Source organism: Lynx rufus, unplaced genomic scaffold (assembly GCF_022079265.1).
Source record: "Lynx rufus isolate CCGP_SWC_20201006 ecotype Redwood Valley unplaced genomic scaffold, mLynRuf1.p SCAF_11, whole genome shotgun sequence".
Lineage (NCBI taxonomy): Eukaryota > Metazoa > Chordata > Mammalia > Carnivora > Felidae > Lynx > Lynx rufus.
The window spans coordinates 10,183,339-10,200,666 of NW_025814825.1; the positions used below are offsets into that span (position 1 = coordinate 10,183,339).

A 17,328-nucleotide genomic window follows, 5' to 3' on the forward strand; every position below is an offset into this window, starting at 1 on the left:
CTAATTCCTGCATTGTTCAAGGTCAACAATATTTCAAGCAGGAATCTAAAAATGTATAAGTATTAAGATAAAGCAGTGTTTTCATGAGAAAACCATTATGTTTAAATTTTCAAAGGAAAAAGAATCTCATATCCTTTAAGAATTAAGTCTGTTTATTTGTTTACTACCTGTCCTCCCACTAAAAGGGAAAGCCTTGTCTATATAGTTCACTTCTGAGAGCCTAGCACTTAGAACAGAGCCCGACCTATACAAAGGTTTCAATAGCTTCAATAAATATTTAAATTTTTAAAATAAAACATAAATAAATGCAACTCTGTGAGAAAAGACAGGCCACACATATAGCACATCTTCCTATAAATTATATACATATTCACCTGTACTCATATGGGAGAGACTCCTCTTTCCCTACTTAATGGTAAAATAAAGGAAAATGGAAGTTTAGAAACACTATTTTATTGCTCCTTCATATGTGTTTCCACAGCCTCTGAGACATATTATTACAATAGCATTTATCAGACATTATTACAACTGTTTATTGTAATAATGTTTGTTACATTATTACATAATTTATTATTACATAAATCTATTTATTACATAAATAGAACTGTTTATGTTCTATTTACCCCAGTAGGCTGTTAATACCTAGGGCACATCTTATATATCTCTATAGTCCCAGGGCCCAAAATAAAACCAAGTACATATTCCAAATATTTAACCAAAATAGGTAAAATACCAGACACTTAACAAATGTTTACAAATGAACAGAAAAAGGGCATAAGAGTCTAAAAAGCCTAATATGGTTTCTTTTGTAATCATCTCTTCTCCCTCTTAATGATTCCTCAATGAAATACTGATTATTCACTTTCTTTCTACAACCCTTCTCTCTCATAGTAAGCCCATATTTTTTAGAGAGAGCGAAAAGAGTGCAAACAGGGTCAGGGGTAAAGTGAGAGAGAGAAAGAATCTTAAGCAGGCTCCATTCTCAGCACGGAGTCCAACATGGGGCTCAATCCCACGATCCCCTGGGACCATGATCTGAGCTGAAATCAAGAGTCAGACGCTCAACCAACTGAGCCACCCAGCTGCCCCATGCCCATATTATATTTCAGATTACAACAAACTCTGAACCAGATTTAGTTAATATTCCACATGATTTTTGTCCTATTCCTTTTTATTAATCAAAGCATTGATGAAAACACAAAAGATTGTCTTTTTTTTCCAGTTGTAATTCAAATATACAATTCTACCTGATTTTTTTTTTACCAGCTGAAGGCAAGGCTAAAGCCAGGATAACTGAGAAGCCTGCCCTCTGTAGGGATCTCACAATACCACTAAGTTACATTTAAAATAAATTTCAAGTTTCCTTTACAACTTTAAATTTAACTGACAAATATTTAAGACATTTCCTAAACCCAAATAATTAGTTATCTTCTTTTCCAAACAGCAAACTGAAATGTTTATGAATAGAAAGAAAAAAAATATATATATATATATATGCCAATATATATATATATACACACACACACACACACCCATTATAATTCCTGTTTTTTGCTATTTCATGTATGAACAGCAAATGTTGCATACTGTATCATTACTTTTGTAAAATTAGTTTCCCATATAAGCCAAATAGAGTGCCATAGTCTTACTATCATAAGGGATCCCAATGAAACAGGCCATGTGTGTTTCCATGTGTCAAATGTTTCCTTCTTTTAAAAATAACGATCTTGGTCATAGCATGCATACTTTCGGACCACAATGCTATGAAGCTTGAAATCAACCACAGGAAAAAGTCTGGAAAACCTCCAAAAGCATGGAGGATAAAGAACACCCTACTAAAGAATGAATGGGTCAACCAGGCAATTAGAGAAGAAATTAAAAAATATATGGAAACAAATGAAAATGAAAATACAACAATCCAAACGCTTTGGGATGCAACAAAGGCAGTCCTAAGAGGAAAATACATTGCAATCCAGGCCTATCTCAAGAAACAAGAAAAATCCCAAATACAAAATCTAACAGCACACCTAAAGGAAATAGATGCAGAACAGCAAAGGCAGCCTAAACCCAGCAGAAGAAGAGAAATAATAAAGATCAGAGCAGAAATAAACAATATAGAATCTAAAAAAACTGTAGAGCAGATCAACGAAACCAAGAGTTGGTTTTTTGAAAAAATAAACAAAACTGATAAACCTCCAGCCAGGCTTCTCAAAAAGAAAAGGGAGATGACCCAAATAGATAAAATCATGAATGAAAATGGAATTATTACAACCAATCCCTCAGAAATACAAGCAATTATCAAGGAATACTATGAAAAACTATATGCCAACAAACTGGACAACCTGGAAGAAATGGACAAATTCCTGAACACCCACACACTTCCAAAACTCAATCGGGGGAAATAGAAAGCTTGAACAGACCCATAACCAGCGAAGTTTTTGAATCAGTTATCAAAAATCTCCCAACAAATAAGAGTCCAGGACCAGATGGCTTCCCTGGGGAATTCTACCAGACATTTAAAGCAGAGATAATACCTATCTTTCTCAAGCTATTCCAAAAATTTGAAAGGGAAGGAAAACTTCCAGACTCATTCTATGAAGCCTGCATTACTTTGATTCCTAAACCAGACAGAGACCCAGTAAAAAAAAGAGAACTACAGGCCAATATCCCTGATGAATATGGATGCAAAAATTCTCAATAAGATACTAGCAAATCGAATTCAACAGCTTATAAAAAGAATTGTTCACCATGATCAAGTGGGATTCAATCCTGGGATGCAGGGCTGGTTCAACATTTGCAAATCAATCAATGTGATACATCACATTAATAAAAGAAAAGAACCATATGATCCTGTCAATTGATGCAGAAAAAGCATTTGACAAAATTCAGCATCCTTTCTTAATAAAAACCCTCGAGAAAGTCGGGATAGAAGGAACATACTTCAACATCATAAAAGCCATTTATGAAAAGCCCCCAGCTAATATCATCCTCAATGCGGAAAAACTGAGAGCTTTCCCCCTGAGATCAGGAACACGACAGGGATGTCCACTCTCACTGCTATTGTTTAACATAGTGTTGGAAGTGCTAGCATCAGCAATCAGACAACAAAAAGAAATCAAAGGCATCAAAATTGGCAAAGATGAAGTCAAGCTTTCCCTTTTTGCAGATGACATGATACTATACATGGAAAATCCGACAGACTCCACCAAAAGTCTGCTAAAACTGATACATGAATTCAGCAAAGTTGCAGGATACAAAATCAATGTACAGAAATCAGTTGCATTCTTATACACTAATAATGAAGCAACAGAAAGATAAATAAAGAAACTGATCCCATTCACAATTGCACCAAAAAGCATAAAATACCCAGGAATAAATCTAACCAAAATGTACAAGATCTGTATGCTGAAAACTATAGAAAGCTTATGAAGGAAATTGAAGAAGATATAAAGAAATGGAAAAATATTCCGTGCTCATGGGTTGGAAGAATAAATATTGTTAAAATGTCAATACTACCCAAAGCTATCTACACATTCAATGCAATCCCAATCAAAATTGTACCAGCATTCTTCTCGAAGCTAGAACAAGCAATCCTAAAATTCATATGGAACCACAAAAGGCCCTGAATAGCCAAAGTAGTTTTGAAGAAGAAGACCAAAGCAGGAAGCATCACAATCTCAGACTTTAGCCTCTACTACAAAGCTCTAATCATCAAGACAGCATGGTATTGGCACAAAAACAGACACATAGACCAATGGAATAGAATAGAATAGAATAGAAACCCCAGAACTAGACCCACAAAAGTATGGCCAACTCATCTTTGACAAAGCAGGAAAGAATATCAAATGGAAAAAAGACAGTCTCTTTAACAAATGGTGCTGGGAGAACTGGACAGCAACATGCAGAAGGTTGAAACTAGACCACTTTCTTACACCATTCACAAAAATAAACTCAAAATGGATAAAGAACCTGAATGTGAGACAGGAAACCATCAAAACCCTAGAGGAGAAAGCAGGAAAAGACCTCTCTGACCTCAGCTGCAGCAATTTCTTACTTGACACATCCCCAAAGGCAAGGGAATTAAAAGCAAAAATGAACTATTGGGCCCTCATGATGATAAAAAGCTTCTGCACTGCAAAGGAAACAATCAACAAAACTAAAAGGCAACCAACGGAATGGGTAAAGATATTTGCAAATGACATATCGGACAAAGGGCTAGTATCCAAAATCTATAAAGAGCTCACCAAACTCCACACCCGAAAAACAAATAATCCAGTGAAGAAATGGGCAGAAAACATGAATAGACACTTCTCTAAAGAAGACATCCAGATGGCCAACAGGCACATGAAAAGATGCTCGACGTCGCTCCTCATCAGGGAAATACAAATCAAAACCACACTCAGGTATCACCTCACGCCAGTCAGAGTGGCCAAAATGAACAAATCAGGAGACTATAGATGCTGGAGAGGATGTGGAGAAACGGGAACCCTCTTGCACTGTTGGTGGGAATGCAAACTGGTGCAGCTGCTCTGGAAAACAGTGTGGAGGTTCCTCAAAAAATTAAAAATAGACCTACCCTATGACCCAGCAGTAGCACTGCTAGGAATTTACCCAAGGGATACAGGAGTACTGATGCATAGGGGCACTTGTACCCCAATGTTTATAGCAGCACTCTCAACAATAGCCAAATTGTGGAAAAGTCTAAATGTCCATCAACTGATGAATAGATAAAGAAATTGTGGTTTATATACACGATGGAGTACTATGTGGCAATGAGGAAGAATGAAATATGGCCCTTTGTAGCAACATGGATGGAACTGGAGAGTGTGATGCTAAGTGAAATAAGCCATACAGAGAAAGACAGATACCACATGGTTTCACTCTTATGTGGATCCTGAGAAACTTAACAGAAATCCATGGGGGAGGGGAAGGAAAAAAAAAAGAGGTTAGAGTGGGAGAGAGCCAAAGCATAAGAGACTCTTAAAAACTGAGAACAAACTGAGGGTTGATGGCGGGTGGGAGGGAGGGTAGGGTAGGTGATGGACATTGAAGAGGGCATCTTTTGCAATGAGCACTGGGTATTGTATGGAAACCAATTTGACAATAAATTTTGTATATTAAAAAATAATAATTAAAAAAATAATGATCTTGGGCCACCTGGGTGGCTCAGTCAGTTAAGTGTCTGACTTCAGCTCAGGTCATGATCTCACAGTCTGTGAGTTCGAACCCCGTGTGGGGCTCTGTGCCGAGCTGTCAGCTCAGAGCCTGGAGCCTGCTTCAGATTCTGTGTCTGCCTCTCTCTCTCTCTGCCCCTCCCCTGCTCATGCTGTCTCTCTCTGTCTCAAAAATAAATTTACAAAAACATTTTAAAAAACTATTTAAAAATAATGATCTTAATGTTTCATTTCAGAGATAATACCTGAACAAGTACCAATCTAAAAAAGTCAATTGCATTTCTATACACCAACAACACCAAATCAATATATATATATTGAGAGAGAAAGAAAGAGAGAGATAGAGAGAACTTTGGCATTTAACAAAAGTGACATGTCTAAACTGTTTTTCAAAGTGGTTGTACCAATTTACACTCCACCAAGCAATAAAAGATTCTGTTACTTCAAAGTCTTTTTAAAAAAACTTTTAATTTCTGCCAATTGAATTGCATAAAATATACCTCATTTGCATATCTGATCACTAATAAAGTTGAATGTCTCTTTATATTTTCACTGGAATTACAAAATCAAGATAATTTTTAATACTTACTCTGAGGTACAGTAATCAAGACGATGTGTTATTGGTGTAAGGATAGATACACAAATCAATGAAACAGGACAGAGTTCCTAAATAGATTCACACAGATATGGTCAACTGATTTTCAACAAAGGTGCAAAAATAATTCAATTGGGAAAGAGTAATTTTTTTCAATAACTATACTGAAACAAACTTCCATAGGCATCCATATAATACTCGATCAATTGAATTCCCATATGAAAAAAAAAATGAATCATGACTCCTAGCTCACATCATTTATAATGGTAAAACAATAAAGCCTGTACTACATATGAGAATATCTTCCTGACTTGCAGTAGACAAAATTTTTTAACAGAACAGAAAAAATTCTATCCATAAAGGTATAAAATAATTAATTGGAATTTATCAAAATTACTTCTGAGTATCAAAAATGCTGATATATTGAAAGCAATAAGATGTTTTTAACATCCACAACTAACAAAAGTCTCATATCTAGAGCACACAATGCTCATCAGAGAAATACAAATTAAAACTACAATGAAAAACCACTACATATACTTGAATCAAAAACACTGACACTTGCTAACACCAAGTTAATAAGAATGTAGAGCAACTGGAATTCTTACATTACTGATAAGAGTGCCAATTAGAAAATCCACTTTGGAAAACTGATAAAATCTATTAAAGCTGAGTATACACCTTATGACCCAGCAATTTCATCTTAAGTATAACCCAGCAGGAATATCTATATTAATGCACCAAAAGTAATACACAAATATGTACATAGCAACAATGTTCATTAAGGCCAAAAACTGAAAAAATTCAGTTGTCTATCTATGTAACATGGATAAACTATAATCTATTCATCAATGAAATGAATGGACTACTATATGATGAGATCTCACAAACATAACATTGAACAAAAAGAAGCCAGACTCAAAAGATAACATACTATATGATCCCACTTATGTAAAGTTTAAAAAGAAGCAAAAAACTAACCTATGTAATAACCAGGATAATGTTTACCTTTGAGGTGAAGAAGTGGTAACTAATAGGCACAAGGGGTGATTCCAGGATTCTGGTAAGTTTCTATTTCTTGATCTGGGTAGAGATTACATTAGTGTGTTTATATTGTGAAACTGTATTGAATTGTTCATGATAATGTATGCACTTTTCTGTACTGATCTTATTCTCAACATTTAAAAAACTTTAAATGTAACCAAATGTGTGACTTAGAAGTAGAGGCTATATGAAGGTAGCATATATGCTATAGGCAAAACATGTGTAATCCAAACATTATGAACAATTTTTAGATAATTCCTAGCTAATTGTTATGTGATATTCTAAAACTGTTTTTAAAAAATACTGGGTTTAATACTTGGCCATTGTATGGATGTAAGTATAGGGCCAAACTGTAAGATTATGAGTAAAAAATAATCACTATGTGGGCCACCTTTGCTGGATCTCTACAGTTCTACTCACATATGACATTTCCTTTCACCATCCTCCCCTACTACTATCCAGGTCCCATCTTCCACAGGCCAGTTCGTTAGGTAATCAAATGTCTACATTATTTATCACTTCACATCTCTAACTAAAGCCACTAAAGTCAGTTAAACAGAATAAAACAGAATTCTGTTGTAATGCTACATAAATTACACTGTCTTTAATAGAAGAAATTTTCTAGATTAGTCTCAAAATTCTTTTTGAAAATAAGTCAATAAATACATAAATAAAAATACCCCCTACATCTAATATTTTTTCACTTTCTCAAATATTTAAACAATATTTGCTCTTCATTAGTCCTTTACATTATGCCACCGGACGAAGCCCTTTAAAAAAAAAAAAAAACAGGAAACTAAAATATGTTTCTAGTATCAAAGAGGCGCTTGAATCAGAATTCATTCTCCTGATACTTCAACTTCACCAGTGAGCTAAAATTCCTTCCAAATTTTTCGGAACAGTGCTCTCACTGTTACTATCTCTGCAATCCATAGGATAAGCATTGGCCATTCCCCAAATTCCAGAACCATTTGCCATTTCACTGCTTTCCTCCCACACTCAAATGGCAGTAGTTCAATTTGGCAGTTTGTCAAAAAAAATCAGAGTATAAAGCGCTTGGTGATCTTTAACCAAATGCATTTGTTGTGTACACAGCATATGCCACATCTATCACATGATAATATGATTTCACACATTATAATAGAACACAGGGAAGGATATACTGCATAATCCTAGAAGCCACACATACTTTCTCTTTGAGACCTTCTCTTTAAAATAATTTGCTTTTTGAGTCAAAAACTGGTAACTTACTTTTTTAAAAAATATATATGCCATTTCATGCCAATTAATGCTTTTATTTTTTCCTGCTGAGAATGACCAGTGTCTTACATAGTATTATGAGGTGGTTTACAAAAACTATGTTGTCAAATAGATCTCATTATCTGAGAAAAACAATACCAGAATAGCGTTCATATTCCTTACGAAAGCACTCAGGAAAGAAACCATATCTATGAGGGACACCTGGACGGCTCAGTCAGTTAGGCATCTGACTCTTGCAGTCGAGAGATCGAGCCCAGCACTGGGCTCTGCACGGAGCCTGCTTGGGATTCTCTCTCTCTTCCTCTCTCTCTGCCCTTCTCCTGCTTGCTTGTGTACACGCACATACTCTCCTTCTTTCTCTCAAAATAAATAAACTTTAAAAAAAACCATAACCATGAGAGATAATTTGTCATAAAAACAAAGATAAAATCATTATAAAATTTTATAATACAAAATGACAAAATGATGCTTCAATTGTTTTATCTATTTAACAAACATCAGGTGGTTGTTATGTGTCAGGTACTTCTCATCACATAAGACCTGGTATTTGCCACCTTCACGAATTAAAAGTCTAGATTTATTGAACAAGTAAATCAATGTTTGGTGTATTGGGGTAGTAAATCCTATTAAAGGCAGATGCTCAGAGTCTGTGGGGACACAGAAGAGGGATATCTAAATGAGCATCACAAGGTCAGTACACACTTCCTAGAAAAGACCTGGGTTGAGTTTGGTGCAATAAGTGAGAATTGGCTGAACAAGAGGCGTAATCCAAGTGAAGGTAATAGCTGATAACAGAGGTACAGAGGCATAAGGCAACATGGACCATTCAAAATACTTCAAATTCTTATTTGGAAGCTGGAGAGGGGGCCAGAATCAGGAAATGAAAAGGGAGAGAATGATAGAAGCCAAATAATGCAATGCTGAGTGAGCTAGATTTATAAGCCTGAACCTTATCCAGAAAGATAATACCCCTAATCCTTCAAAAGCTTAAAAAGGATTTAAATTAAGCAAGGAAGTAAAATAACTGTATTTTCCTTTTTAAAAGATGTATTTGGCTTTAGTATACAGTAAGGCTAATGCAATAATCCTGAATTCAGGAGGCAACATCAGTAATGAAAAAGAGGGAAAGATCTGAGAGACAAAAGGAGAAAGAATTTGTCGAACTTAGAGACTAATTGGAAGAGAGAGTGAAATGAGAACAAAGAGTCTAAACTGACTTGGTGACTATGTGGATAATGGTACCAGAGCAGACAAGACAAGATAGGGTCTAAAGTGGTAGGGGGTAGGGAGGAGTGATGAATTCATTTGAAATTATCTTTGGCATTATATTTTCTTCATATTTTCTGAAGAGACTCTGTAAAATATAAGTCATATATAAAGTATATAACAAATAAAAAATAAATCTCCTGTATTTGACCTAAGGTTTATTATAGCTAGTATATTCATTTTAATTATTTAATTAACTAACATTTTCTGATTTTCATAAAGTTATGTTGGGAAGGGAAATATATGAACACCCCAAGTCTCTTTTATAAAACTGAACATGAATATTTAAGTTTTCTTATCCTCTCAAGATAGTTTCTTGCAGCAAGCTGATATATAAATAAGGCAGTTCTTTTAAAAAGAGTCTGCAAATGAGACTTACATTCATTATGAAATTGTTGTATTATCATATGTAAGTAAATACATCAAAACATGACATGTACACTTTCATTTTATAATATTCATCTAGCAGCAACATGAGTTATACATAGTTTATGCAAAGCATTTCTTTTTAAGTTTAGAAAATCTAAACCTCTAGAAAATGGAAAAATAAAAAATGTACTTCTGAGTAGTCAGGTCTGTAACTTAATACCTGTAACTATTAACAAGGAACTTTATAATTAATTTATGTATGGACAAACACATCTTCAGCTTCATTAGTCATATGTCGTTATATTCTATGACAAAAAAGGATACACTTCTCTTTGCTTACTATGGATAAACTATGGCATGTGAGGGGAAGAACTTGCCTGCAGGGACTCAACAATTCAAGGGAAGAACCAGAAGTAAGTAGTACTCTGAGTCTTAGAGCTGACTAATAAGCCACTCAGCTTCCCACAGCCAGCTCCTCAGAGCTCTACAGATAGACTAATAAACTCAAGTCAACAAAACAAAATGCTCACAAATCTAATTCCGTAACTAACACCCTAAGGATATACAGTTTGCTCCTGACCAGGACTAGAGTACTCACTTTCTTTGCGAACTTCCTCAAGTACAGTAGTAAGCTCTTCCTTTAAAACTGTGGCTTCCTGGGCAATCTTCTCTCCCTTGTCTAATAAATTCCAAGTCGCTTCCTCCACAGAAGCTAGAAGGACTCTGGCTCTTTTTGAACGTCCTTTTTTCCTGTTAGAAGGATTCTGGGGACAATTTACAAGTGTAGTAACCTAAAATTGGAAAAACACAAGCCACTCATTAGACAAACTGTGAAAACACAGTCCTGGGACATCACAGCCCAAAACAAAAGGAAGTATTTCATAGTAACACGATTTATTCCCAGTACTATTGGTACACCCTCATAACTCAAGTCAATGAACCAAGACCAATATTATCAGCAACTATGGAATTTTCACCTAAAGATAAAAAGGAACGAAGAAGGAAGGAGGTAGGAAGGGAGAGAGAAAGGGCAGGAAGAAGGAAGAGCCACAGAGATTGAAACTTACCAAGTTTTACTATGGAAACAATGCAATATATATATTATATATGTATGTATAAATATTCATATATAATAATTATTTATATCACTTTGTAGCCAGCAATCTATATTAAGAAAGAGGCAAAATAATCATAATTAAGTCAGTAAAGCATTAGTCTATTTAGGCTGAGAATAGACATTATTAATGTTGAGAGGGCACAGAACCACTCTGAAATATAAAACACTGGTTATCTCAGGGGGACCAAATTCAAATAATTACATATTGGCCCTTTGTAACCTCTCTTACCTGTCCCATACAGTCTCCCCTAATTCAGTAGGCCTCTCAAACAGGTCTTAACCCAAAGTCACCTATCAAGAGGCCTTTCTTGACTACCCCATCCCCACCCTCTCTCACTCTATCCCTTCATCCCACTTTATATTTCCTCAAAACACTTACAGGGCCTGACTTTTTTTGTTTATATGTTAATTTCATGCTTCTAATACTAAAAAGTAAATTCCATGAAAGCAAAAAATGTGTCTTTTCTCCAGCACCCAGAACAATACACAAAGTAAGTGCTCAATAAATATTTGTTATATAAATGGCTTAAAGAATGGGGTCATTGAAAAGAAGGGCTTTTTTTTAAAAAAAGTTTAATTAAATTCAAGTTAGTTAACATACAGTGTAGTATTGGTTTTAGGAGTAGAATTTAGTGATTCATCACTTACATATAACACCCAGTGCTCATCCCAACAAGTGCCCTCCTTAATGCCCATCGCCCATTTGCCCCTTCCCCCCAACCACCTCCCTTCCAGTAACCCTCAGTGTGTTCTCTGTATTTAAGAAGCTCTTATGTTTTGCCTCCCTCTCCACCTCTGTTTTTATCTTATTTTATTTTTCCTTCCCTTCCCCTATGTTCATATGTTTTGTTTCTAAATTTCACAGTAAGTGAAATCATATATTTGTCTTTCTCTGACTTATTTCACTTGGCATAATACACTCTAGTCCCACTCACGTTGTTGCAAATGGCAAGATTTCATTCTTTTTGGTCACCAAGTAATATTCCATTCTATATATATATATATATATATATATATATATATATATATATACCACATCTTCTTTATCCATTCATTAGTCGATGGATATTTAGGCTCTTTCCATAATATGGCTATTGGTGATAACGCTGCTATAAACATTGCCGTGCATGTGTCCCTTTGAATCAGCATTTTTGTATCCTTTTGGATAAATACCTAACAGTGCAATTACTGGGTTGTAGGGTAGTTCTATTTTTAATTTTTTGAGGAACCTCCATACTATTTTCCAGAGTGGCTATACCAATTTGCATTCCCACCAACAATGCAAAAGTGTTCCCCTTCCTCCGCATCCTCGCCAACATCTGTTGTTTCCTGAGTTGTTAATTTTAGCCATTCTGACAGGTGTGAGGTGGTGTCTCATTGTGGTTAGAGATAGAAATTAAGCAACTGTATTTGGAAGCAAAACCTCATACAAAATTACATTGTAAAAAATACCCATTTCTTAATTAAGCCTTGGATACCAATAATAAATTTATTTAACATTTTTATAAGCAAAGCTGGAAGATCCCCATTGTAGATGAAGGAAAAAAACACGTCTTTTCAGTATTTAAAATAGAAGACCTGGGGGTGTCTGGGTGGCTCAGTCGGTTAAGCATAGGACTTCAGCTCAGGTCATGATCTCATGGCACAGGGGTTTGAGCCCCATGTTGGGCTCTGTGCTGACAGCTCAGAGTCTGAAGCCTGCTTAAGATTCTGTCTCCCTCTCTCTCTGCCCCTCCCCCACTTGTGCTCTGTCTCTCTTGCTCTCAAAAATAAATAAACATAAAAAAAATTTTAAATAAGTAAAATAAATTAGAAGACCTGAAATTCCTATGGAAAACTAGAATCCCGCATATCATCAAATAGTCAAGGCTTATAACAATCATGCACCACATCTTTGAGAACAGACTATACATAACCTTCCTGTTCTGCAGCCCCTAAAGGTTTGGCTTGTTTATTGCTTATGGAGCATGACATATTTGTTTATTTATTATGTCTGGACACAGTTTTTTAGCTAGGAACTGAGAAAGAACTTACAAGCTATGGGGGAAATACGTAGATGAAAATAATTTTTGTCTGCCCTTTCAATTCTCCTCCACCCAATAGACCTATTGCTATATTCTAATTTGCTTTATTCTCATGTCTACATCCCAGAGTGCAGTGCCTTTGTTTCCTCTCTTGGAAAATGAGATCATGTTACCTATAAGACTGTGTGAAGGTTAAATACGTAAAATGTCTTGTAAAATGCATAACATGACTCAAATATTGGTTGATATTTAATGTACATTTTCTAGTCCATTCCCCACATGGATATAGAAAATCTGTTATGGGATCCTAGTCAGAGGTGTTCTCTTGGGGCTACCCTCATCTTGCTCTAAGGGGGTCCCGTGTGCTAAATGTGATGAAGTCAGTTAACAAAGCACCTCCTATATGCTTTGCAAGCAGCCAAATAGGGCCACATGTCTTTATCATGCATAGATGATAAAGATGATAATATGCCTGAATTATTACATGGATTTTCACATACTCCAAAACACAAATATCTCACTACTGTCAGCCTAATTTATACATCAAGAATTAAAAGATATTTGTCCAGATTAAGACAAATTATAGCACCTAGTTTAAATCTTTGTGTAAAATGAAGAATAAGTATCATTGTCTAAATGTTCCTTCAGAATGTATTTTAAGTGCCACAATTCACAACGCTTCCCACTGAACATTCCTCTATTATTGTTCAGATCCTCCCTGCGCCAAATGTTTTCCATAGAATAGCCTGAGCTTTGAAATTAAAATGAGCATTCCAGAAATGCTTTGTTCCTTATAATAAATGCCAAAGAACTGTGAAAAGAACATTGTATAAGAACATTGTGCTTCCATCAAAATAAATGCAATTGCAACCTGCAAGCTATCCACATTTACCAATCATTTATACCTATGTCTTCTTCTGAAATACCCCAATATAGTTATTTAACACTGATTAAATTAAAGTCAAGTGACACTTTCAATGATTCACTTTATTTCAGAGAGTAAAGATGGCTTGGTAATCCTGGGGGGGGGGGAGGTGGATAAAGAAAACGAAATCTTTTTTTTTTTTTAAACTAACTTATCTTACAGGATCTAACCAACTTCCTTCAGTAACTGTGACTCAGGATGACAGATGACTCTCACTAAAAGTTGCGAGTGCATTTGTTATTTGAATAAGTCTCCCATCTCTTGAAGGAGTATCAGTAAAAATTAGTTTTCAGGTTATTCTATAAAATAATTCCTGTTTCCCCATTTTCTTTTTCAGCCAAAATCAGTTATATTTTTATAGGCAACACAAAAACTTTAGTTGGAACTTACAGCAAAGATGATTGTAATGTAAATCCTAGCTTATGTCTTATTAACCTTTCTTTTTGTCACTAGTGTACAACTCTCCCCATTCTTCCTTTCTGTGACCTTAGGTGGTCCCTCTCAAACAAAAAAGCTTTGGCTCTCCAAGCTCTCTGAGAGCTTGGGTTCACTTGCTTTTCTTCAGTATGTAAATCTGAGCTAGGTTACAGACACACCTTCATACATACATGTGGGAATGAGCTCACCAGGTATATATTTAATGTTTTGTAATACCTATATACTAAAATTTATAGTACCAAAAAAAGGGTTTTCTAATCTTTCCTAACTCTGGTATGTTTCTCTGGGTGCTCCAAAGATACTGAAAATTACATTGAGATGCTTAGTGAACCAAGCCATCAACTGTCATTATATATAGAGCAACACTAGTGCATAATAGGAGCATTGCAGAATATGGTGAGGTTTAATTTACTTTGATGTGTTGCATTAGTGCAACAATGGCTTTAGTACTTCAGATCCGAGCTTTGTAGAAAATCTTCTCTACATGCCCACTTGCTTTAATACATTTATATTCTATAACCATGTTCTTTCCTAATCTATTTTTTTTAATTCTACTATCATTGTAGTATAAAAAGGCCATGTTAACAGCCATCTCTTTTCTTGTTTGTTAGCTAAAACACTTTGAATTTTAACCTTCTTCCAATAGCTTCAAGGGCTACTTTTGCTTCCTTGAGTTAATTTTAATGTGTGAAATAAAATAGAAGACACTTAAACCATGTTAATTAGCTAAAAATTTCAAACAGAGTTCTGAAAGAAAGTAAAGGTTAAAAATATAAAATTGTTGTATACAACTGTCTATAGTAAAACCAGTGATCTTTTAAAGAAAAAGATATCATCTACTCTTGGGAAGGAGAGGATCCCTTCTTCAAGTTACTGGTAATTTCAACTGTTCTTTATTTCTTACCAAAAACAACCTTCACCATGTTAACAAAAGCACTGTGGAGGACTGAAGTATTGGAAATCCAGCAAATGTATACCACTCAACTGGCATTTAACATTACCCCTAAACCAACTACAATCTTCTTTTAGATCATCTCAGCCAATAAACACTTATTGAGCACATATTATGTTCAAAACAATACCCCCAGACATTTAGAAAATAAAGATGAGTAAGCTCCAGTATGGTGATGAGAGATACACAACTAGATGCAATATAACGGGCAGAATGTAACTGCTTAGGCTTACAAACAAAAAAGAGAGTGCTGAAGAGATTGCAAACATTCACAAGGATTAAGTAGGGCTTCCAAGAAGAGCCTTTAAGAACAGACAGTTTTCTACCAGGACAGATGGCGGGTAAGAAAGCCAAGTAAAGGGAACCAGGTACAAAGGTACTGTGGGGTAAAAACAAGTCCTCCTCCATCTGTATTTCTTACCTCAGTGACTAGTACTTCTAAACTGAGGCAGAAATCCAGAGGCCATCTGGGATATTCCCTCCCTCTTACCTCCTCTCTAGGTACTTTAAACTGTCTCTTTAAAAGCTTTAGTTTCTGGCACATCCTCTTCAACCCAGGACCACTGCTTCTCATAGCTGCTCTCTGGATTACTGCCCTACCCTAATATTCCCTCCAAGCTATCCTCTGTGAAACAGAAACATGGCCTCAATGTCTACTCTATCTTCTGCTATCCTGTCTTCTACTCTATCATTACAAGAAGTATATCCATCAATTCTGGCCCTCATCACATCTCCATACCCATCCCACACTTCCATAGTGCCATCTCTCTGCAACGCAAATCTGAAATACTTGTACCAGCTTAAAACTCTCCAATGGTTCCTGACTGCCCATAAGATAAGAGTCCAAAGCATGGTTTGGATAAAGTCTAAAGTATGGCTTATGAGGTAATTTATGATCTCATTTCTGACTAAATGTTCACTCTCATTTTCTACTTGTGGAGTTTGCCACAAACTACTTATTAGGCCCAGAAAAAGAAATGTTTGGCATCCTCAACCTGGAATATCACCCTCCCCACACAGCCCCTTGTATGTACCTCTCACACCACTCATTACAGCATTTTGTAATTAGCTGTTATTACCATCTCCCTAGCTTTACCATGAACTCGATAAGGGCAGGGACCATGTTTGATTCATCCTGAAAACCCAGAGCTAGCACACTGAAAATAATAAGTGGTGATTTACTTAATGAAAAGATGAATGAAACTCTAGATTTTAGAGAAGAGCCATAATGTTGAGTGATTTCTTCAGTTATAAAGACAGCTGGTAGCTAAGCCAAAATTAAATTTTAATATCAGTAATACAACTTAGTTTTCATCAAAAGGAATTCCTTAATGAAGGATATTCTGTCATTTCCCATGTCTACTATCATAGAAAGGCAAGTCTCCATTCCTATAGTTTATCTGAAGTCTGATCAATTCAGAGTGATCTAGAATCAAGTATATATTTATATTCAGTCTTGTCTTTTTGTAGCCAAAAAGAAAAAAAAAGACAGCTTACATCATTCATTTTCAAACTATAAGTAAAAAAAGCAGGCACATTATTTTTATTACTGATTTTCACTTTTTAACCCTTATATTAGTTTGCCATGTCTGCCTATAGACCTTCTCTAGAGTGGGTGACTTAAACAACAAAAACTTATTTTCTCACAGTTCTGGAGACTGGAAGTCCAAGATCAAAGTGTCAACAGGGTCAGTTTCTTCTAAGGCCTCTCTCATTGGCTTGCAAATAACTACATTCTCACTGTGACATGGTTTTTTTCTGTGTGCATGCACCCCTGGTATCTCTCTCTCTGCACATCCTAATCTCCTATTATCAGGACACCAGTCATACTGGATTAGGGCCCACCCTAAAGACCTCATTTTAACTTAATTACCACTTTAAAGGCCCTATCTCCAAATACAGTCACAATCTGTGGTGCTAAAGACTAGGACTTCACCATTTGAATTTGAGAGGGATACAATTCAGCCTATAACAATCCTCACCACTAATGACACAGAAAGTATAAAACAACCATCATCTTTTAAAATATAATTTAGAGTTCTATTTGCTTGTTAGATTAACAACACTGCTAGCCAAGCTATTACTTGGAGCTATTGAGGGATGATAACAAAACACATGTAGATAGATCCCTCTCCAATTCTACCAGCCTTCTGGGCCATGCAGA

The 17,328-nt window shown here is 35.6% G+C and overlaps 1 protein-coding gene across 1 annotated transcript in view; it reads right to left on the reverse strand.

Moving 5' to 3' along the window:
* The window catches only part of CTNNA3 (catenin alpha 3), a 1,681,070-nt gene that overhangs the window by 1,638,524 nt on the left and 25,218 nt on the right, over positions 1-17,328 (reverse strand). The window contains exon 2 of the mRNA XM_047071866.1: positions 10,307-10,499. Coding sequence (XP_046927822.1) covers positions 10,307-10,499 — 193 coding nt within the window. The remainder of the gene's footprint in view (positions 1-10,306; positions 10,500-17,328) is intronic.